The sequence below is a fragment of the Morone saxatilis genome, unplaced genomic scaffold (genome assembly GCF_004916995.1).
Source record: "Morone saxatilis isolate NCDOM2014 unplaced genomic scaffold, NCSU_SB_2.0 Contig11, whole genome shotgun sequence".
Taxonomy (NCBI): domain Eukaryota; kingdom Metazoa; phylum Chordata; class Actinopteri; family Moronidae; genus Morone; species Morone saxatilis.
In genome coordinates, this window is record NW_023339663.1 from 2,607,152 (window position 1) to 2,630,801 (window position 23,650).

Below are 23,650 nucleotides of genomic sequence, written 5' to 3' on the forward strand. Positions count from 1 at the left end.
TTGTTTCTTTTGTTTCTTTTTCTTCATGCATTCATTCAGCGGTTGCACAACTGTATTTAAAACAAACAAAAACAAGTAAAGAAACGAAGGTTGCAACACCGGCCGTTCGCGGGGTGCAGTGATTTACATAAACCGTACAACACCTCCTCTTTTTCTTCTGTTTTTTTTATTTATTTATTTATTTTTGGTTGCGACCGGCAGTGAAACAGGAAATGGGAATGTGTCTCTTCTACATCTGCACCACCCGCCAAAAGTTCCTCCTGCTGCACTCATCCAGAGGAAGCAGTGCTGCCTGTTTGAAGATGTCTCCAGACCCCCCTGCTGTGTTTGCACCTTGTTATTCTGTTGAATGTAATCAATTCCCACGGGTTCAAACCTGATCTGAACCCTGAACCCTGAACCCTGAACCCTGGGCACTGTGGACACAATACTCTCATATTTGTATCAGGCGTATTTCTGTCCTCTAGGTGCTCCTGTGTCCCTTTTTGTAGACCTGCAGTTATATTTTTAGAACATGTTCAGGGCGTAATGATTTAACAGTAAACAGTTAACCTTACATTTCCAGTTTAATGTAACATTCACCTCACTAAAGTTGGATTTCAGACTCAAAGATCGCCTCCAGACATGTATTAGGGCATTTACAAATAGTCTGCTTGGAACAGTATTGTTTTTTTCTGCAAAAGAAAGTATAATTTCCACATTAAGATCCTTTAAAAGGCATCTTCTACTCCTACCTTATTAAAATCTTTGAATATGAATGTGTACATCCATCATTGTGCACAGTGGAGCTCAAACTGTGGGAACGAGGAGTGGCAGGAGGCTTTAAGCCTGAAGCATCGGCATTGTCTCACCTTTTTAGAGTTGTTTCTAAATAGCTAACAATTACTGTCAATGTAGTGATTAATCTGGTGATTTTATTCCCTTTTTTTTTCCTTTACCAATTATTTGTTAAGGCTTTAAAATGTCAAACAATGAAAAAGTTCCCAGAGTCTTCAGATGTGCTTTACTTTACAGTAACAGTGTTTTTTTTATTCTTTTTGAATCCAGAAAGCGCTAAAAAAATACAATTTTTCGCCATTTTTCAGGCCAAACTGGTTCAAAAATCTGTCTCCGGCTTCTCAAAAGCTTCTCAACTGTAACTGTACGTCCGCTTTTTTTTGTCATACATTGTAAATTTAATCTCTTCTGGGTTTTGAACTGTTGGTCTGACAAAACAAGACACGAACTTTGGAATTTGGATGATGGATAATCCAAAAAATGATCTGCAGATTGATCGATAATGAAAACAATCATCAGTTGCAGCCGTAGCATCGTGAGGGGTGAGGTTAAATTAGGATTACAAAAATAATAGCACCTAATAGAGATGGTGAGGGTGAGGTTTCTAAGTATAGATGAACATTAGTGTGGTTTTTAACTGCACTGATCCTCAGTCAGACTTTAAATTACTGCGTCAGACCAGCAGGGTTTTCTGTCCCCACTCATTCAACACACTTCCTCACGTCTCCACTTGCCGTTCACTCAGAGCGTTCACGGGCAAATATATGTGGATATTTGTCTGTAGCCACTCCCTGAATTTCGGTCACACGCTTTTATTTCATCTCATGATCATTTAAACTATAAACACCAAGAAACATCCCCGAAATAAAAATACTGACCCCCATAGACGATGCATATAAAAGACCTTTTCACGTTATTCTCATACCGTTGGTTCACAATGTGCTCTTTCAACGAGAGGCAGAGTCCTGAATGGCCACTCGAAGAGGATGTGGTTTTGAGGCGACACTGAATGAAGTTTGCCATTAGGTATGAACTGTCGGTGACCCCTGTGAGACAGAAAAGCCCAGTCAGCGAGGCGGAGGCACAAGTCACACTGCCAACAAACAGCTGGAATTAGTGGCCGAAGGACAGAATATAAAGCTCCCGAGGGGCTCTGAGGAACTGCTCCGCGTCTGAGCGCTCGAACTCTCTCGGCTGGTGTGTGGCAGAAAGTCGGCATCGCTATGAACTATGTATGTGTAAAGTCTGCATGTGTGATGTTATGTAACAGCTAATGCCAACACTGGAGTAAGAGGTTTAATGGAGATTTATTTAAGAATATATATTTTTAGATATTTTAAATGTGTCCTATTTGAGTGTTACTGGTGGGGCAGTCATTGGCCGCAGTTAACTCATAATTAAAGTCACAGTTTGGGTTCCTACTATATGTTACATGTATATTTGAAGGTGTAAAATGTGCCTCCTCTAAATCAGGTGTCCATCTCTAATATCTTGTCATGTTAACAATCTCTCTGAGAGGTCTCTGTCTGTAAATCTGTTGATAAAATCAAATAAGGTCAGTCTTTGAGATTCAAATTTTGCCCTTTCGGCAGTCTTGTGATTTGCCTATCCGTGTTCACAGTTGATGATTGGCTCTGTTTAACTTACCTTGGCAGAACAAGCTGCCTTCTGTTTCCTGCGAGGTATTCGTTGTGGCATCTCTTGGTAGGGTGCTGGTTTGGAGGCCAAGCTTCCCGTTTTCCTAGAATGTGTCCCATTGTCCCATAAATTGCAAACATTGCTGCGTTTTTATCATCTTGGATGCACACGTACAATTCTCCTGTGCTCCAAGAGCATTTGATTTAATTGGGTTGCTGGTAGGGATGCAGAAACCGATCATCCACTGATCATTAACAGCCAATATTCAGTAAACATATGAGATTGGGAGATCGAGATGAATGCTTTCTGCTCACAGATCGCAAAAAAAACGATCAATGGGAAGCTGTAATGTGTGACAGTTGTTTCATTCAGTTTTAAGAGACCTGAAAGTGAGATTTTAGGCATTTACTGGTGCAATGTTGTGATTGACACAGGAAACAGAGCTGATATCTGGGTCGGTGTCTCATATAAATGATGATAATGGTGAGAAAGAAAATCGGCACCAGTTGTCATTTTCATCCTGAAGCTGTTTAAAGATGTTCTTTAAACACAAAGGCTTCGTGTCCAGAGCTCATAACATCTGACAGCTGTGTTTTTGTCCCCTTCTTGACTGACAGGTGCAGTTTCAGAAGATCCAGCAGCTTCGTTTGTCTCAGTCTCGGGCGCCGTACTATGGAGGCTCTCTGCCGAACGTCAATCAGATCGGCAACGCCAGCGTTGAATTTCAGGTGGGGCCCTCGATCAAAACATACAGCACCGCCACAAACCACGAACACGTCTCTGAGAGTGTTGGATTGCTGACCATTGTTGAAACCTAGTCCGAGACGAGTTACAATTTCAATGAAGTGAAGTTTTGAATCTCTGTCTTGAATACCAGTTTATCTGTAGTGATGTATTCCAGGTTTATTGCGTCCACCCGGTGTTAATGGTTTCTTAAGGTGTGTTTGGAACATTTTCACCTCACATGGATGCGTCTCTGCGTCTGTGAATTGCAACGCAGTGTGGCCCAAGTTGAGCCAGGTTAAACTTTGTTGGCTGGATGTTTTTTTTTGATTGAGCCCTCTGCATCAGCACCAGAGCTGTGCCAACACAGCAGTGCGATTTAAATAAATGAGGAGGCGGCTTTCCCTTGTAAACGCACTGGTGCTGTCAATCAGTGCATTTTGTGTGAATGTGCTCAAATTTAAGGAAAAAAGGATGTTCAGTGTGAAACGAAACATGAATGTTGTCTTTGAAACCCTGCTTACCTTGGGATCTACCAAGTTCAAGGTGTTGTTCTCTGTCGGGGTTTTCAAGGCCGGACCACAATAACCCTCAGTTCCAATGTTGTCGAGTCCAGTGGTTCCCAAACCTTAGAAGGAAATGTCCTGTCAAGCCAGCCAACCCCAATATAACATGCATATATAGATGCTTATCGGTTTAAAAATGTTTAATTTAATATTAATAGTGCATTGAACATTAAACTGTTCTATTAAAATTCAAAACTCAGAATAAAAGCCAGCAGGTGCTCTGCAGATATACGTATAAATATTTAATTTAAAATGAAAAATGAATACAATTAAATACACTAATATGTTGGCTATGTAAAATTTATTTTTAATTTTTGTTAAAACTTTAAATGAGCTGATTTTTAAGCTGTACGAGGACAAACAAACAAACAAAACAAGAAAAGGTTGCAGGCATTTTAAAGGACATGTGCACACTCTCTGCTGTGGGGAGACAAAACACAACTCGTCTTTTTCTTTTCTAATAAAGCCACATCACACACGTATGATGTTGGGAATCCACGGTGGCGCACTGAATAAAGGATATCCGTCTCCCACAAGCAGACAACTCTGTCTGTTGATCCGTCAGTTAGTTGTGAGTTCTGATTTTAGTTTTCTCAGACTGTGTTGTGCTGAGATGTATCAGCATTTCTTTGAGCTCTGTTCAGCATGTCAAATCTTCCCATCGCTGCCACTCCGCCGAAAACTGTGCTTCGTCGCCGTGGCAACCGGCGCCCGTGAGTTTTCGTGTCATTATCGGTGGCATAACTGCATATTAAACGTGTTTTATTACAGTGATTTTGATCGTTATGGCCTTTTTCTTCTGATTTGATGTGTTGAATGTTGCAAAAAATAATGAATTACTTCCCTGTGTCTCCCTGCTGTCACTGTTAAAGGACCAATGTGTAGGATTTAGCCCCGCTGTAAGTGCGTATGAGAAACTACGGTGGCTACAAAACCCAACGAAAAACACAAAAAGTCTAGAGCCAGTGCTTTGTTTGTCCATCCGGGCTACTGTAGAAACATGGTGGTTCAACAAAGTGGCCTCCGTAGACAAGGACCCGAACCCTCGGTACATAAAAATGGCTCATTTGAAGGTGGTGAGAACACAACGGTTCTTATATTCAGTTGATTAGACACTAATGAAATACACCTATAAATATTATGTCACCCACTTCACAATATATTAACAATGATGTGATAAATCGTTCGACATCCTTGGACCTTCCTCAAGGCACCCCAGGGTGCTATTGCACAGAGTTTGGGAACCACTGCTCCGGTCTGACTGCAAAAACAGCAAAACACTTCACTGGACCTTCAGAAGTGCAAACAAGCTTCTCCCGAGAGCGTTAAATAATTCAGCTGCCGACTGGAAAAGATATAGAATTAAAGATCAGTGCAGTAGTTCTCAGCACTCCTTTAAGCAGCGCAGTGCTGTTTGTGATCCAACAGTGCTTCTCTGCAGCACTGTATCTGTGTCAGCTCTCCAAGGAGTGGGCTATGCCGGGATACAGAGGGTCCAGGTGAAAGTGCCCTTGTTACTTAAAAGAATGGCCCTTTGAGGTAGAGCAGTAATTGCAAACACTGTGGCCGGGTCTAGTAATCAATCCCCACATGGAGGGAGAAAGCCCCTCTCACTCATAGAGCCCGTTCACCTTCTCTTCTGGGAACAAAACTCGACAATCTTAATGGCTTCTAGATTCCACTTGATGATAAGCATTTGTTAGCCCTAATTCAACTAAATGAATGCAGAGCACTTAATGTAGCCAGCGCTGAGTAGGCACAAACACTTTCATCTGCAGTTCGTGTGCAGTGTGCACATGCCCAGCATTCAAATGTGGATCATATATTCAAACTCAGACATTTTTGAATATATTCAATTTAATCATTAACCACGTGGTCTGTGACAGTGTGAACAGGACGATTTAAAGTTGCTAGAAAAGTAACACGTAGTCACTTCAAAGTACACTTGTTTAACAGTAAAAACCAGGAAATCGAAGCTGTGCTCTTTGAGTGTAGAATCCAAGTAAATCTGTTGCATCGTTTCTTTATTCTGCTTTTCTTGCGTAATATATTCTAGTATCTTATATAAGATTCATCATTGCTACAGTGCACTAATATGACATTTTGTGATGGGAGTATCCTTGGATTAAACGCCTTCATGCAGTCATGTACTATTGTGTGTCATTATTAAATTAACAAGACTATATTTAATTGCACTTCTGTGACTGTAGTGTTTATCAGACGTCCTTTGTGTTTGAAGAGTCATCATGACCTAAAAAAAGCATTTGAAACCTAGCAGTCATCACATGGCCGTATAATAGTTGGTAATTGTTTTAATACAGTTCTGTGGTATGTCACATCAGTTAATAAAAGCCTGAGGTGTTAGACTTTATTTGTGACTTTAGTTTAGGCGTGAATACAAATAAGATATTTGTATTGATGTTTTTGCTAAATACTGCATTCAGATACAACTGAAGTTTGGTTAAAATGACATTTGAGTGATTGTCAGATGTCTCTTCCTCTCTACCAATCTGGAAACCTGCAGTTATGTGTCTGATTGTCTCTTTCTCAGGGTGGCTTTCAGTCAGGGTTGGACTCGGTCAGAGGGACCCGCCACCACGGACTGGTCGAGAGGGTCCACAGGGAGCGCAACCGCATCAACTCTCCCCATCGACGACCCATCGACAAGCATGGACGGCAGATATCCTTTCAAGCCTCAATCATTGACACTGCAGTGTCGTGGTCATGTGATGCCTACCCTGGGGTTGAGCTCATTACTGCAAAGTTTTATTCAAAGTGTTTGTTAATTTTATCTATCTATTTGCACGAGAAGAGTCATTCTCATGTCATTCCATTGCACAATGTGTTTAAGATAAGAGCTGTCACACACACACACACACCCAGTTAGTCATTGGTGATAAACCAGCAAACTGCAGCGATACGTTGTTTTTTCACTGTGTTAAGAGAAATCCATACCGCCACAGTCCTAGTAGGATATCTCAAAGGGTAACCAGTGATGTGGAAGTGGGTGTGGAAGTGGGTGTTGTGGCTTCCAGGTGGTTGGTCTTCATTGTTGTTGTTTTTTTTTATGGCAGTGTTTGTGGTGTGGTTTCAAGCGTGACGACACTTACCAGTGTAGGCAGCTGTTTTGTAGCCTCAGGAACAGAATTAGTCATTATGCTAATTTGAAATGTGACGCAGAGACTGTGCGCTTCTTTTATACCTAATGGACATTGACAGTAGGAGATTCTCAGCATACTTTGAATGCACACTCAGGGCATTTGGGGCTGAATGCAGCAGCAGATGTGATTTTTATGAGGAAGCTGCAGACGGTGTCGAATTGTCGTAATGGTGATGATACACAGAATAAGGAACAGAGGAGTGCGTGTCTGCACTTAAACTTTCAGCTACATCCATTAAAATCCATTTTCCCTGAGTCTCTTCAGAATTTGAGAGAGAGAGCAGAAAAAGACATATAATTCAGGCTTGGTATGTTTTATAAACCAGATTGTGTTATATAAATTGCTCTCATTTGCAATGCACAGCTTATCTCCATGAATATTGTCACCAGTCAGCTATCACATGTTTGTCAGAATTCTTCACATTTGCATCGGTGCATCTCATGTAGTATGTAATAGAGACAGAGCAACAAATCAGTGGTTCAGTTCACACCCATTATTACTTAACTAGCTATTTGGTGTTAGAACCGTTCTTTGTAAGTAATACATAGTTAATTGGATTTTCTTTAGATAGTTTGCATTTGAGATACAGGACGCTTTAAATTTCCTGATCTGGACTCACACCCAATGTGTTGCATTTACATGAAACACCACGTAGCCCACTGATCCATCAGCACACTCCCACCTCATAGCGTTTTAATAAGCGGATCTGTTTATTTCCTGCCTCGGGACGGAGATGATTCAGTGACCTGTCACTGTGGTGTGTGATAACTGGAAAGGAGTTTGTCTTGTAACCGAGCATTTGATATCATACGTGTGCGTGTGTCTGTGTGTGCACGTGTGTATGTGCAATGGACAGGGGTAACCTACATTGAGGGTGATGTTTAAATTGAATAAAGTTCAAGCAGGGTAGGATATCTCTTATCATACTTAACTGTTTCAAATGGTTCCTGAATGATCAGCAGTATCATTTAGATACATTTAGGCATTAGAAGCAAGCTCAATGGTTTGTCTTGAATAGTCCACGTTATTGTGAATATGTGTTGTAATGTAGAACACACTGTTACCTATACAACCTAGGAGGAGGCGCTCCTGTAAAAGTCTTGCTTTTTATTTATAGGTATTATAGTAAATGAAAAGTGCAAAATATGACAGAAACAACACAAAAACAAGGCCCATTAAGTCCATAAGAGATGTAGTTTCTAGATCATGTGGGATGGTGTTTTCTATTAATTTTCTTTTTTATCAGTTTTGTTAGGGTGCTTAGATTCCATGTGATGAATGGAGTTGTGGTTGCAGCCAATCACCTCAGTTTAATAAAAACACATGCAACTGACATTTGGAGAGGGTGAACCAGTTCGATGTTTTTTAAAGGCATACTGAGAAGGGTTTCCTAAAAAAGAAAAAAAAAAGTGTATTGACTGCAAACAAAATCCCTGCAGGGGAGAGACCCTGCTGCACTCTGCCTGTATTTTCTTATTTTGCCGTGTGCAGGATGTTTCTGGGCGTCAACCTTCGGGGAGTGGGCAGTGTCTAAGGTCGGGACACTATAAAAACTTAGAGCGAGTAGATCGCTGTCTCCGTCCCTGCGCTCTGCTCTCCAGCACTGACACAGCAATTAAACAAAGTGTGCAGTCAAAGCGATAGTATGAACGTATAAAGAGCTGCAGTCTGTGTGTCTGTTTGACCGAGGGCGGGGCTGAGCTGCACACTGCAGACAGGCACTGCAGACAGTGCGGCCTCGCCACAAGCTGGCAAAGTGCCGGTGCACCTTCCGCCCGATTATGCGGAGGTGCTTTAGTGCGCAAGCATAAGTTTGTTTCTGAAACAGTCACAAAATAACATTTGTCTGATTCACTGCTTTGTTCTTGGTAACGGCGCTCCCTCTCTGCATTCACTCTCTAGTGTGTTCTTGGTAACGGCTGAGTAGGGGAGGAGTGGCCAACTCTGAATGGTGTCTTGACAAACAGAAAACGGACAAATCCTGCCTTCAAGTTCTCCTGGATGTCTCTACTGTAAGTGTAAAGGAGGATTCTTCTCTCATGACCAGCAACTTAAGCACCACAGTACAGTGAAATAAGAAGAAATCCATCCTTATTCACATTCCAAAAAATAAATACTTCAACTATACATCCTTTGAAGGCTACCTAGTAAAAACAATGTATTTTCTTCATTGCTTTATTTTTGCAGTAAGGTTTATATCCACCTCTTAACCGCATTCTCTGTTTCTCCACTTTTACAAAATGAATGATATCTGAAAAGGTTTCTTTTTATTATTATTATTATTATTTACTTCATTAGATGAAAAGACCAAATTGCTCTTTCTTGCGCTAAATCATTTGATCATTCTGTCATTGCTCATATTTTCAACAGTCAAACCACATTAAGGGCTGTAAATGTATCAGTCTAGTAGTAGGTTTTGTTTTTGCTCTCATCCAAAATGTATCTGTGATGTGGCACAGATCACCAAGAGAGTTTTAATTATTCTCTTTACTGATTGAATGATAATTTAAATGATTGATTGTAGACAGTTTCATGTTGGCAAAATCCTCATAGGGCTGCTTGTGTTTAGACAAAACAAAAGACAGAAAATGTCTCATGTTAAATGGTAAAATGATTTTCTTGTAGAAAAATGTGTTTATCTTCCACAAAGAAAGGTATTGTTTAGTATTGATGCCTAAACTCACATGTCTGATATGACACTGTATTGAAAATACTGAATCCACTGAGAATTAATTGAACCTGGCAGCTGCAACCGGGACCATCATCTGCTCTGGAGAGTGGTTTAAATGATGATGACAGGGAGCAGTGCAGCTTTTTGAAAATGAAAATGTGTAGTGTGGTTTGTGGCTCTGGCTTATCCATTCATAGAACCATATTTTGAAAATGGAAAAGTGGTTTGTAACTGATTTTTTTTTTTTTTTAAATTGTATCCCAATTTTACATTCACTGCTTGTGTTAGTGTGTAGTGTAGTTGTGCGTAGTTTCCACACACTGGACACGCAACTTAACCGTGCCATCTACAGTTTGTGGTTGACCCCACCATTATAGTTGTTAAAATGTGTTAAGTAGGAGCGCATGAACAAGTTTAAATAACCAGTTTGACAGGATTGTTCCCTTTCCTCCACTGCATCTGAAGAAACCACAGTAGTGTCCTTTGCATTAGTTGTATTTGTGTATATTTGAACAGGGTCTTATCTGACATTTTGTGTGAGGGTTGATGAGCGATAGCAGGGCTCCAGTCTCTGTAAAGCTGTCTCACTACTGATAATAATTTGTCCAAGGCCTAAACAGATGCTGTGTAGAGCAGTGGTTGGCCTTGTGCGGCTCCCAATCTCTGTTTTAATTTGTTTTTGTTGGTCAGTCAACGCTTTTAATGCCAGTCTCTGCACAACTACCCAGACAGGAGATTGTTTCTAGAGCAGAGGAGCTTGACTTGCAAGCACTAAAAGAGTGCTTTTGGCAAGACAAAACACCACCCTTCTGAAGTCCTGCCCTTTCACAGACAATGCCAGGAACTCTGCCTCTGCACTCACTAGTAAATCAAATAATGCTGTCATTGTTTCATTAAGTATTTGAAAAAGGCAGCTCTATTGTTCACACTTGTCTTTCACCACAACAGGACTTTGATGAGAATGTGCGTACAATACGAATGCTTTCTTTTCTCTTTGAACTGTCATCCTCTTAAGAATTTATGCCATGCATTTGAGTTTAGAGCTAGTTATAACTCATCCTTGTTGCATTTTGGAGAGGAAAAGAAAGTCAAGGTGAAATAGACTATGGGCGCTTTTATACTTTTCAGTTTCCATTCACATAGAAAATGCATTGTATTCTAGTTGTCTTCTATTTTTTTTCGACGTGGTAATATCTAGTAATATGGAAATCACATGAAATCTTTATTAAATGAACTTACTGTTTGTTTCTGTATTTGTGCCAATAATTTCCTTAACTAAAACCTACATAGAGAGCTCTCCGTATGGAGCGGTGTACCTGTCCCCACCTCTGGATAACAACTGGAGAAGGTGAGTAGTGCATCTGTGAAGTGCAACTGGCTGAATGAATGGTTATTGTCCTCTTTTCTTCCTCTAACTAGATTATTTTACAATTTTCATATTTTTCTGCACAAATGTTTCAAGTGTCAGGCGTCTGTGTTAGCCCTGGGAAAGCTCCATCTACCTAAAGGTGTTTGACAGATAGCCTTTTGCTTTAAAGGTCATGCCCAACAGCAGTCACCCTACTGTTTAGGGATTTTAGGTTGTCACACTGCCCTGTGGTATAGAATCTCCAACTTAGCAGAAATTCAATCGCAGGACCTGCTGGAAAACAAAGCTACACTAGGCCTTGATGTGAGCTGTAAGATCTCTTTTTCCAGCTCTGGTTGTGCCCACCTAGAGCAGTCAGTGTACTGGTACACAGCTTTTCCTCAGTGTTTACAAGGGAGTGAATTATGGCCGTGTGATAAAAAAGCTCAGCGAAGCTCCTCCCCGCTCACTCTCTTTCACTCTTGCTCTGTCTGCACACTTGTGTTTTGTATGCTGCCTTGGCGAGCTGCCAATCACCCTGCCTCGTCTTCTTCCACGGCGGTGACACAGACGTTTGCCAGGCTCCGTGTTGAGCGTACTATAACAGCTTGTACTGTAGAAGAGAAAAAGGCCCACGCCCTCTTGTCATTGTTGACAGCACAAAACAGGTTGGCTGACAAACATCCTCGCGGAGCAACAAGACGTCAGTGTTCTCATAGTGGGTGTGTGAGCCATGTGGCACAAAGCACTGAATGTAGGCTCTCACGTTAATACACTCGCTTTACTCACTGCTAAGTTCCTGACCGTGTTTCTCAATGGAAGATTATCATGTCATCTGAACTTCAGTTAGAGTATGAAAAATGTGACAACCATTTTCATTGAATTAAATACTTACATTTTCTGTCATGAAGGCACACAGCACAGGCAAGCTTGTCTAGTAGACCTATCATTCATACTCTACATGAAGTGCATCTTTCTGTGGCATAAATCTGTTTATCATACGCTGTAAACTGATAGACCACAAATTGTTTTCCATTGATTGTCATACATGGGCTCTTGAGATGGCATAACATTTCTCTCTTTAATTCTGCTCATGTTCATCTCTCCCTTTGATTGCTTCTTCTCTTCTACCATTCCCCACCGACCGTCCTGTATATGTGATTGGCATCAGCTCTGTCAAGTCTCTGCAGGCCAAGCCTAGCCTCCTGCTCCAACCTGCAGCAGATTGTTGTCACAGTGTGTAACAGGGATACATTTCCCCTCAGCAGTGGATCCTGGCCCACTTCACTGTGACAGGCAGAGATATAGAAGTTTCCCCTTCGTACTGGCACAACTGACTGTGTCGAAAACAGACAAGGGTCTAAAGCTAAAACACCCAAATCCATCTGCTTATTGTCCACATATCTACTTATCATAAGAGAGTTTCACACAAGTTTCAATTTAATTGTCTTTTGGGTTGTTTTTTAGTTTTGACTATACTCACCATTGTTTAGTTAGAGCAACCAGCTTACTAACAAAACAATGTTCTGATTTTATCTAGATCTTTCATGCATATGTGGTTTGCATCTTTTTCTTTTTTTTTTTTCAAGTTTCAGCCAAGACAAACATTGGTGCTCCTGGCAACTTGTTCTTATTTCTATTAGCTCACTGTGCTCCTGCTATGTAAAAAAGCTGGCTAGTAAACCCTGAAACTTTGCCTATCGGCATCTGGCAGCATGCTATGAGGGAATTAGACGTTTATGATCCATGGTTGATTTACAGACTGGTTTTTCAGGGCATGTGAAAGAGTAGAATGAAAAAAAGAAGCTGGAGAATGTTACATATACGTAGTTAGACATAATTTAATTGAGGTGTAACTTGAGATGCATGCATTTTCATCTGCTGAAAATCAGACCAGAAAGTCCTTAGAGACGAGACAAGAACATTTTTAACAACCAGTTGTAGAAAACATCGTAGAACATTTGAAGTGAAAGGTCACATAGAAATACAATCCAGGAACTTAAAGAACTGGACAATGCTGCGTTACCCTACCATAGCAGCACCATCATTCTGCTTCCAAAATAGGATGTGTGTGCATATTCTCATGCAACTTTAGCTTGCAATATAGGTTGGCAATAATTCCCAGGTGTCCTGTGTCGACCACTGGATTCACGCAGAACTTTTTAAATATGTAATTTTCAGTTGTTAACACTAATTGTGAATTATCATGTAACATTTTATTAAGTTCTTGGACCCAGGAGTAAAATTACACAACTTGTCAGGGTCATGTCCAAGAGAGATGTTTCCAATGCAACCTGGTAATTTTGCTATTTGTATCATGATTCATTTCCAATAGCTGTCTATTGATCAGAATGAATAAACAAACAGAACACTGATTGTGTAAAAGCAAGTTATGTACTAAGTAAAGACATAACAAATTGTAGGAGGGGAGAAATCGGAGTCTGGACTGAAGTCTAGCCAGATTAGAGAGGCTCTTTTTCCAGTAGCCTTTTGGGAAATGTCATTGAAGAAAATGATACTTTGTTACACTCTTTTACAAGAGACGGATGTTGATATACTCTTAAATAAAAAAAAAATAAAAAATAAAAAATTAAAACCTTTTTACTCTTGTCCAGAGAACAGATCAGTTCCTTAACTTAATATCCATCCATGGTAATGGTCTTAGGCTCTTGTGTTGTTGCTGTGAGATGCAGATTCCCTGCTTGTCCGTCTCAGGGGAGAGTGGGGCGGTAAGTGTTTACAACGCCAACCACATCTGCACTGCGTTACCGCCAGTCAGCTCTGGAGAAGAGTCACAGAGCTCTTTAACTGTTTCAGTGCTTTAACTACCACAACAGTGATCAGCTATCTGCTGTACACCCAGCCTCTTGCACTGACGATTGAGAACACGGGGCCAGAGGTAGATGTTCAGTGAGCATGCATATTGTGAAAAGCACCATTAGTTTCAGGTTGCAATAACATTGTTTTTTAACTGCTGCATGTTTGTATTAAGATGCCTCATGCCAAGCTTCCCAGCCTCTTTTAGATCAAGACTGAGGCAGTGGGCCAGTGCTAAGGGATCGTCCGGCATGACAGAAATGCTGGGGAACAGAGCTGTTCACATAGCCTTTAACCGCTCCGTGACCAGCAGTCTGGCCAACAGATTTTATCATCTCTCTGGATTTGGTGAGGCTTCTTTTTTTTTTTCAAGTAGTGATTTCCCAACTTTGTCCATCTGTAGTGAGTGGGGACATGGTTTTTTATATCCACCATCTGTCCTATAGAGTTTACTGAAGTACAGTGCTTGTTTGGAAATGTGCTGTCTCAAAGAATATGAGTGTACGCTGGTGTTTGGGAAGAGGATTTCTTATAGGGAATTTGCTTCTTGGGGTCCGAAGGCATCAGACCTGAGTACTGAGCCCTGGATGCGTCCCTTCAGAGGCCATCTGTTTCAGGGTCAGAGCCTTGATCCAGTCCCACGCCCTCCTCCTCTTCCATTCACCCATCTTTGGATCTGCTATTCCTGTACCAGCCTCTCTCGGGATGAAATCTCAGACCAAGCTCCCTGTAGATTTCTCAGTAGAAAGGCCTTCCAGAGGAGAGATCTTAAAATGTCCTCTTTGCAAGACTGGGTGTGATGACTCCCGAGGGCTTTTATCCTCCATCTAGGTGGTCTGATTACTGCACTCCTATTAGAAAAGTGCTTCTGCTCGTAAACACCAACTTCTCTCTCACCCTAAAATTACATCACGACTTACAACTCAGGCTCCAGACTGTTGATCAACAGCTTTGGTTAGCATCAGACATACAAAGCTACACATGATTATTCTTGCATAATATTCGGCTGGTTTACCCCAGTTGACCTATTAACTGTGTTTCATCTTTAACACTGCACTTCTTTGGCTAATTGGAGTATCGCAGCCTTGTTACTAGACATATACTATATGCTTGTTTGCTAATACCCTAAAGCAGTTTAATGTGTTTAATTCAACAGTTACACTTTTCTGTAAATCCAGCATGAAAACAAAATCTACATGTCTGTGTCAGACAGATATTTGTTGCTGGATGGGTGGAGTGCCATAGCTCATCTGCATTCCAAAGGCTACATCATCTATCTAAATATAAGTATAGGCCGTTACACCTTACAATGACAAGCATAGTGGCTAAACCATGTGATGTGACACGTGGAAGTTTTGTGGTTTGTCTTCTTTTGTTCTGCTCATCAACTGTCTGAGTAAAAGGACACTGCCATATCAGATCTGCCCCCCCTGCAGTATTACTGTGGACCTACAGGCTTTAATGTTGCATCATGTTTGTTAAAGCCTTGTTTTTAGTGTGACTAACCAGCATGTCTTAGGTTATACAAAAGGTTCGAAGGTTTCAAAGGGGGCGTGTGAGGAGCACCTCTGCTGCAGATGTCGAGTTGAATCTTCCTGGAAGAAAAATGAGCACCACCTTATCTTTTGACCATGATGCGATGATTTCATAACAAAACCCAAAACAAGAAGAGGCAGCTTCCAACACAGACACCAGTTACATGATGAAGAGCTTGCTGTGCCTCCTGGAAAACACTGAGATCTCGGCTTTTATAAACTCCTCTAACCTATGCATTCACATAATGTAAGTGAGAAGGTGATACAAACTCAAATTCACAGAGTGCACGAGGAAATGACTAATTTTAGCTCCAGCTGTTTAACCAGCCCTGTTGTACAACATTCCTATCAGTCATAATAACATTGTACTCACCAAGTTAATTGCTGAGATCCGGGAATACAGTAACATCACAAAAATAATGTCAAGACAAGAAAAACATGCACTAAATTTATTTTTTACCTCCTTATCAAGTAGTTTAGATAATCTGGCTAAGCTTTTGGCTTTTGTACAAGCTGTCTGATCATCTGACCTCTTGTTGTTGACCCATCTGACTTCATTCTAGAGATGTCACTGTGTTCCCAGCTCTCAGCTATTGTTTTGAGTACAATGTTATCCAAACCAAAAGAAATGAACCCCAAGTTGTAATAAACTGAAATTATTAAGTGCCATAGAACTTTTTGGACGAAGAAACCACAATGTAAATGTTTAGTAAAAACAATACAGTTGACAGTCTTTGCTAAAAACAAAGGTGGTCTAGGATATTTGACTTCTTTTATGAACCATTTGTATTTTTAGAAGACAAGTTGTATCAGTTAAAAGAAGCCACAGTTACTTCTGTGTACTTTCAGCCTAAGGAAGAGTCAGGACCCCTTTTTGCTGAGCGCTTCAGAAAAATCCACTTAGTCACTGTTCCCACTCCACCGTTGCAGGCTTTGACAATGACCCTTCAGATCAAGTTGTTTACGTCGTTTCTCTCTCTGGCCAGCCATTCCCCAGAGAACTGGTTGTGTTGCACCAATTTTCTCTCTCCACTAGATATGGGAGAACAGCTCGTAACCGCTCCTCAGCTGCAGGTTTATAAACCTGACTTGCAGTCATTCTGCTCGTTAGCTCTCCTGTCTTTGTTTGTCTTAATTTTTTCCGTCTCATCTGTCTTCACTCCGCTTTAATTTATTCTGTCTTTCCATTTTCCTCAAACATACAATGGTATTGTGCTGTATCTGAATATTTTCCAGGGTCTTTCTTCTTTCCACACATGCACCAACACGGACATGTCATATTTTTTTACCAAGATACCTTCTCTTTTTCACAAACTCTAAGGCAGGATCCAGGGGTCTCTTCTTTCACACAGTAAATTTGTCTGTCATTCTTTTCCTCTGTCTCTCTTTGAAGGGAACAGCAGCCATGGACTGAGGAAAAACGGCCTGGGTTTAGATTAATATCACAACTCAACAGGTGACCCTTGACCCTCCCCCCACCCCTTTCCCTCAGTCTGTCTTTACCGCTTTATCCCTTGCTCTCACAGAGCCCAACAATTCTGTTCTTTGTCTTTTTGCAATCTCTCTTGACTACATTGCGTCCTGGTTTCTATCCTTTGTAAATCTCCGCCTGATTTGTTACATCTCAATAATCCCCTCCTTTCTTCCTTTGAAGCACTGAGATAGAGGGCCACACAATCTCAGCTACAGACTGTTATGTTTGATTAATTCTTTATTTTTCTCCTTGTAGTTTTCCACTCATCCTTCCAGTTTGGAATTTCTGACACATTAATCAATAGTTCTTCTCTCTTACTAACCCAGCTTTAGGGCTCACGGCTCCTTCACAGTCTAATATCAAGGCTCCCTATTCACATTTTCTTATTTTCAGCCTTTTTACATTCTTCTCCAAGTGTTGTGTAAAGTATTGTTTTCAAAGCTGAACTCTTTGTGAGTCAAAGTTTTCTGCATTCAGAGCAAATCCATTTTGAGTTGACCGTACAGGGGCAGTGCTGTGAGACCAGCACAGAGAGGAGTTGTGATTACATTCCCAAACTTAACTATTCAATATGTACATATATTTTTGCTTTGTTTTGAACATTTTAAAATAGCAACTGTACTTATTTACTTGAGTAATTTGAGATATTGGGGAATTTGCTTATTTGCTGTCTTACCAAGAGTTCAATGAGAAAATTTATAAAAATTTGAAAATCTGTGACATGTTTATCCTAGCTTTGCTCGATGCTGGTAGACACCAGTACATCCGAGAAATGTTTGAGAACATTTAAGAAATATGAACATTTTGCCACAATTCTAAATATTGCCTAAACAGCTTGATAAAAACTTAAGATAAGATGATTTAGGAGAAGGTAAACAACTATGAAGCTGATGAAGCATTCAATGCCAACATTCGGTACTTAACATTTTTTTGCTACCAAACCTTTTTAAGAGTTGATGCCCTAACAACATGTTAAGCTTGGTGAAAACATATCATAGTAAAACACAAAGATGAAAATAAAATTGATCTAACTTAAAGGACCAGTGTGTCGGACTTGATGGCATCTGGCGGTGAGATTGCAGATTGCAACCAACTGAAACCCCTTCACCCAACCAAGCATGTAGGAGAAAATAAGGTGGCTGCAAAAATGGGGGAAAACATGTGAAAGGCCCTATCTAGAGCCAGTGTTTGGTTTGTCTGTTCTGGGCTTCTGTAGAAACATGACGATTCAACATGGTGGCTTCTGTAGAAGAGGACCCTTTTCTGTAGATAAACACGGCTCATTCGAAGGTAGCGATAACGCAACACTTCTTATCTTATTTTCAGGCAATTATATACTAATTAAAACCGATCTATAAGTATTATATTCCATTTGTGCCAATAGATCCTCATAAATGTTACACACTGGACCTTTAACTCTCTTTTAAGATTGCAAATTTCCCAAAATGTCAGTATTCTTTAAAGATGACTAATTGAGGCATTAATATAAGAAAATACACTATACAACTCATAATGGTTGCCTTAGTATAATGAAATGGTGACCTTGTTGTTGTGACTTTACTGGAAGTCTTTACCATTATATACAATGAGTTTTCCATCATTGGAATATTTCATTTTCCTTACATACTGTGTTGCTACTTTAGAAATACATATAATCTGGCTGGTGATCCTTCTGATGATCTTTATGTGTGTTTATTTACATATTTCCTCTTTACGTGACATAATTAATCAGTTACTTTTACATAGGACAACTAAATGGTTAACAAAACAAATTAAATTAAATCATGTAAACCTATAAAAGGCTTAAAAATCTGATCTTGAGGTGCTATTTGAGTGATTTTGTTTTTCTAGACCAGGAGAACTAACCTGACAGCTTAAAAATAAAGACCGATGGTTCAAATCTAAGTATGATGACTACAATTTGCTACAATGTACTAGAAGGAAAGTAGGAATGACGCATGAAAGAAGCCATTGAGGCTTAATGGATAGCACAAGAGAAAGCTTGCAGCCAGAGTGATGTAGGACTCAGGTTTGTGTGGTGTTGCCCAGGCATGTGTGTGCGCTGCAGAGCTTGGTACACGTGAGAATGTGTAAGTGAATTTCTTACACATATTAGATGTATACAAGAAGAAGAAACTAATTTCAAATCAAATCATTTTTGTAGCTGTGAAAGGCTTAAACTTAAACTTAACGTTTGACATTACCTGAACAGCTAGTGGCAAAATTATGTGTCGAATGCATCCCTGTCAAATCAATTGCAGGTAAAAAGAAATTGATATTCCTGAACCTTCGATATATATCAGTATTATTAGGGATAACAAATAGCATAGTTTATATGAAGCGCTTTTAGGTGATCATTATTTCATGACGGAGCCAAAATGTGTTTTCATCACAGGCCGATAAACATTTAGTCCAGCGCTGTGAGGATGTTTGTGAGTAAGGTCAGTGTGAGCTTGCAGATGAATGCAGCTTGCGTGGAGGCAGAGCAGGAAGCAGAATGACTCACTGACCTTATGGCCTGCAGAAATACTCTGCCTCTGTCCAAGGTGCTGGAACACTTTGCATAATTTGCTCTTCCTCCTCCTCCTCCTCTTCCTCCTACACAGAACCAACTCAGACTCTGCTCTGCATACGAGCGCTATGAACCCAAACCCTCAGGACCCCTTTGGCATGAACCAGCAGATGGGTCGAGGCCCCCCCCAGCGCAATGGTGAGAGTAACAACGCACGCACACATGCGCACACACACACACACTCAGAACACAAGATGCTCACTTTCAGAGCAGTTTCTTTATTTGTGCGTCTGCTCGACTGTTTAAAACGTTTCCTTCATCGATTAATGCATCCTTAACTCAACGGCAGCGTGCGGAGCCCTGTACCTCAGCTCCGTCATTTGACCCAGTTTTTTTTTTTTACCCTTCATCTATTTCTTTTTAGTTTCATTTTTCCCACTACAATAGCTGCATAGCTGCCTAATTTAAAGCTGCTTGCACAGACTTATAAACCAATTGTATACCAGAATTTTGGAGTATTTTCTCTTAATAAAGGCTGAGTCTAATCCCATCACCCATAGTCTTATTCTAGGATTTTTTTTTCTATATTCAAATGGCTTTCAGTGACTCAAATCACTGTTATTGGCCGTCTGCCAATCTTGTAATTTCAGATCCCCATCTCGACAAGCTCACAGAAGCCTGGAGAAACAAAAGCTGGGTTAAATATGTAAAGTTCCCTTCCACTCAATCAAAATGTGTTTTACATTTTTACTTCACTACAGATTGATGTATGTGCAGTGTTTGACACTAGAAGACTTTAAGACATGCAAATACGAGCCACTTATGGACATATTCTTCATGACGTCATCCATAGGTCACTGTGGGGGCTCTGGCCACGGTCATCTTGGCAGTCTAGGCTACAAACAAACAAATGGACAAAGAGGTGGAGCGTGGATGGGGTTGAGGCGGGACAAATGAAACCTGTTTACTGAAAACAGCCACCTGTGACAGCATCCACCTGTCACTCAAAGAGGCCATGCCCTTAATTATGCATAACAACAATATAATGTAAACGGGTTGAGTTGCATAAAAAATGCTCTGTAAAAATCTGTAGCCAGGCTCGAGTGGCCGTTTAAGGAACTGCAGTTTTTGCTACTTCCATATCTGCTTCATTTGGTTGCCCCTTGGTAACGAGCATGATTTGTGACATCACGTTAACTAGAGTGGAAGCAATCTCTTCTTAGAGAAGTCACAGACATCCTGTGTCCAACAGTTCAACTTTTTTGTGGAAAAAAACACATCAGACACAAATTGTTCTTCAAAGCAGAATATTTTTTATATATAAAACATGTCTGGAGGGGATCTTCAAAAAATGTTCTACCCTAGCAGCAACTTATTTTTTCCTTACTCCAAAACTTTAGACTTGACTTTATAACATTTAAGAGTCGAGTCATTACTATCATTGCCTGTTAACAGAGCTGCTGCCTCTGTCCGAATGAAAAAGATCTCACTATACTGATTTTGGGTCCGGCTGCATTTGGTTAACCAGTCACTGGGGAGTTGACATTGTTATTAAATGTTAAATGCCATTTGAATTATTACATGCTTATGTAGCTTTGCAGTCTCCTTTTTATTTTTAGACTTTTTATACTCTGAAAACAAACTTCCCTACATAAAATAATGCATTAAAATCTCTGCCTGGGCTTGATTTGGCATGTGCTGTTGACCTGATGTGACCCAGACCTGTGTTGTTTATTGAAGTGGGTGTGAATGACCACGAGGAGCAGAGCTGACAGGATCTATTAACAGACAAAAAGCAGGTGGAATATTCACAGTATGACATGCGCACCACCAACAAAGGCAGGACACCGCCTAGAGAAACTAATTAAGATCCACTTGTGTATTGAGACATCACCTCGAACACTCATGCAGTGCATCATACTGAAGTGTAGCAGAGGTGGACACTTGTGCGAGCAGAACTCTGGGTCACAGTAGCACAGCCCGACATGTTTTTAAACTGTATAACCTCTCAGCCACATGCCGTATGCAGGCTGCTCCTGTACTGGGCCCATGTCATAGTAATCATGCTAGTTTATGGTGTTTGTGTTTCTGTTCCTCTGGTCATTTATTAACAGAGAACACAGTCCATCCAGCCAGCTGCTTTGCAGTCTCATAAGCCACTCTGAAGGCACAGTTAAACAAATCACCATCAGGCCATTGTTGGTTTAAAACACTGTTTATACCTCTTGTAGTTGTATTGTAATTGGTCCAAAGACAAAGATCTATCTCTTAAGTCAAAGATTTCATCTTCCTCCCTCTGTTTTCACACTCTCCATCCATCCCCTTGCCTTTCTCCTTGCTGTTTCCATCTGAACGTCCAGTGTGTTTTTGACACTGTTTATCACATTTGTCTGCTCTCAGTGCTGATGAAGTGTGGAGTAGATGAGAGAAGTGCTCCTGCCATGCATTACTACTCTCTGTGTTTAGCCAACAAGTTTAAACAGGATATTGCCTTAAGATCTTAGCCAAGTTTGAGTTTCACATACAAACAGAATCAACCCAGTGTAGATATGAATTACAGTCTGTTGTGCTTTAAGTGGCTCACCTTAGGCCCAGTTGGAAATGTTGGCGTGTTTGTTTGTTGCTTACCAAAATTAGCTGATATCAGGTATTTTGTGTTTATGATTGCTCACTGTTTGTTATACTCATGTGCTGGGAAACTAGGAGTCATTAGTCATTCGGTTCCATAGAATCTCCCATCACAAGTTCCCAGAACCCATATTTAAATTTTGAAATGTCTGCTTTTGTCTGATCAACACTTGAAACCCCAAAGATGTTTACTATCACATTAAATATTCCAATTTAAGAAGCTGTGACCAGTGAATCTTTGCTTAAAAATTTCGTTTTTGATTCGTTTTCTCTCGATTGAGTAGTTTATTAATCAGCTGCTTGTTTCAGCTCTACTCTTGTGCAGCCAGCAGACCTAGAATGAAGTCACGAGATGATTGTATTTCCCCAAAGGTGAACTGAGTGAACCTGTGGAGGATCACATTGTATATACAGCACAGTCTTCTTGCACAGCCTGCTGTGTATATAGTCCACCAGCACATACTGCACATAGCTGTACAGGCTGTATATCCTTCCCTCTTAAAGTGACGGTGACACCAGACTGTTGGGGAACGAGCAGCGCAGCCTCGTCGCCTCGGTGCTGCCATCGCAGGAGCGTGGAGAGCTGTGAAGCCCCAGGGCCTCGTTGACACCTCTAAAGGTTTCAGCGGGTTTTGAGTGGTGTTAAACCCTGGCTGATTAAAGAAGCATCTAACTAGGAATTACAGCTATGAGTCACACTGCTGAGGTGGAAGCACTCGGAGCAGAGGAGTTCAGCTACAGTCTTTTTGGTGTAACCTCTTTTCTGCCAATTGTTGTCAATAAAAAGGAGCCAGTCAGAAGAAATCTAACGTTACCTCTGCAGCTGAAAGGCCTCTGATTACTGCTATGCTGTAGCAACATACAGTGATATTTTTTCCTTAATCCCGAGCATTTATAACACACACATTGGAGTGTGGATCTAGCCAGAGACACAAGCCAACCATTTTCCATCCCAGTTGTCCCGTTTCTGTCTCAGTTGCGCCTCTACGAGCTATGGCGACTAGACACCTCTGAAGGGGAAATATAATGATGCCAGACTGTTGTATCGCCTCATTGTCCCATCTGTTCCAGCAGCACGAAAAGCTGCCTCTCGAAATGAATGGGCCTCAGAAAGACTGAGCATTAAAGGAGAAGGAATGGGTGGGCACTGGTTCAAAGGCTAATGTAAGAGAAGCCCAGTGTAAGTCAGAGCAATGAGGAGACTTAAAAGACATTAAGAGAAAAAAAAAACATTTTCCTAATAAGTAACAGAGTGCACTGATGTGTTGTTGCTAAACACAAGAGTTAGACACGAAATAGACAAAAGTTAAAAGGAGGCAAAAACAAAGACATTTGTATCTGTCTTTGGGTCTCCAGCAGGGGGGAAGAGAAAGAGGCTCTTTGTGGCACGAGAAAAACAATGGTACTCTCTTTATTCATCACTCTATGAACCCCCCACCCAACTTTTTCCTCCCTCTCCTCATCTGTGTGACTAATAACATGATGCCAGATGCCCAGCTGTTGTGTTTATGCACAGTAATTGCAGTCTGCATTCCAAAGGGCCTGTTCCTGTCAGAGGGACTGATTATTGTGCCAGACACGTCGGAATAATTCAAACAGCTGGTTAATATTGTATATCCTGTAATGTTCCTCTGCTTTTGTCTTTATGTCTTTTGTTATTTCCCCGTCGATCATCCCTCCCCCCACGCAGCTAGTGTAAATGAGGCAGAGGTGGACGGCTCCGGAAACGGTGAGTTGCTCTTTTCTTGAACAATCGAGAGGGAATTTGTATTGGCTAGTTTGTAAAACACGTTTCATTAA

At 40.8% G+C, this 23,650-nt stretch overlaps 1 protein-coding gene across 5 annotated transcripts in view; it reads left to right on the plus strand.

The window, feature by feature from the left end:
- The window catches only part of crtc3 (CREB regulated transcription coactivator 3), a 33,336-nt gene that overhangs the window by 1,388 nt on the left and 8,298 nt on the right, over window positions 1–23,650 (plus strand). For 4 of the 5 annotated variants that reach the window (XM_035682468.1, XM_035682469.1, XM_035682467.1 and 1 more), the window contains 6 exons: window positions 3,033–3,143; window positions 6,256–6,384; window positions 10,823–10,884; window positions 16,630–16,692; window positions 19,317–19,420; window positions 23,541–23,579. In XM_035682468.1, coding sequence (XP_035538361.1) covers window positions 3,033–3,143; window positions 6,256–6,384; window positions 10,823–10,884; window positions 16,630–16,692; window positions 19,317–19,420; window positions 23,541–23,579 — 508 coding nt within the window. The remainder of the gene's footprint in view (window positions 1–3,032; window positions 3,144–6,255; window positions 6,385–10,822; window positions 10,885–16,629; window positions 16,693–19,316; window positions 19,421–23,540; window positions 23,580–23,650) is intronic. The other variant, XM_035682471.1, reaches the window with a different exon arrangement.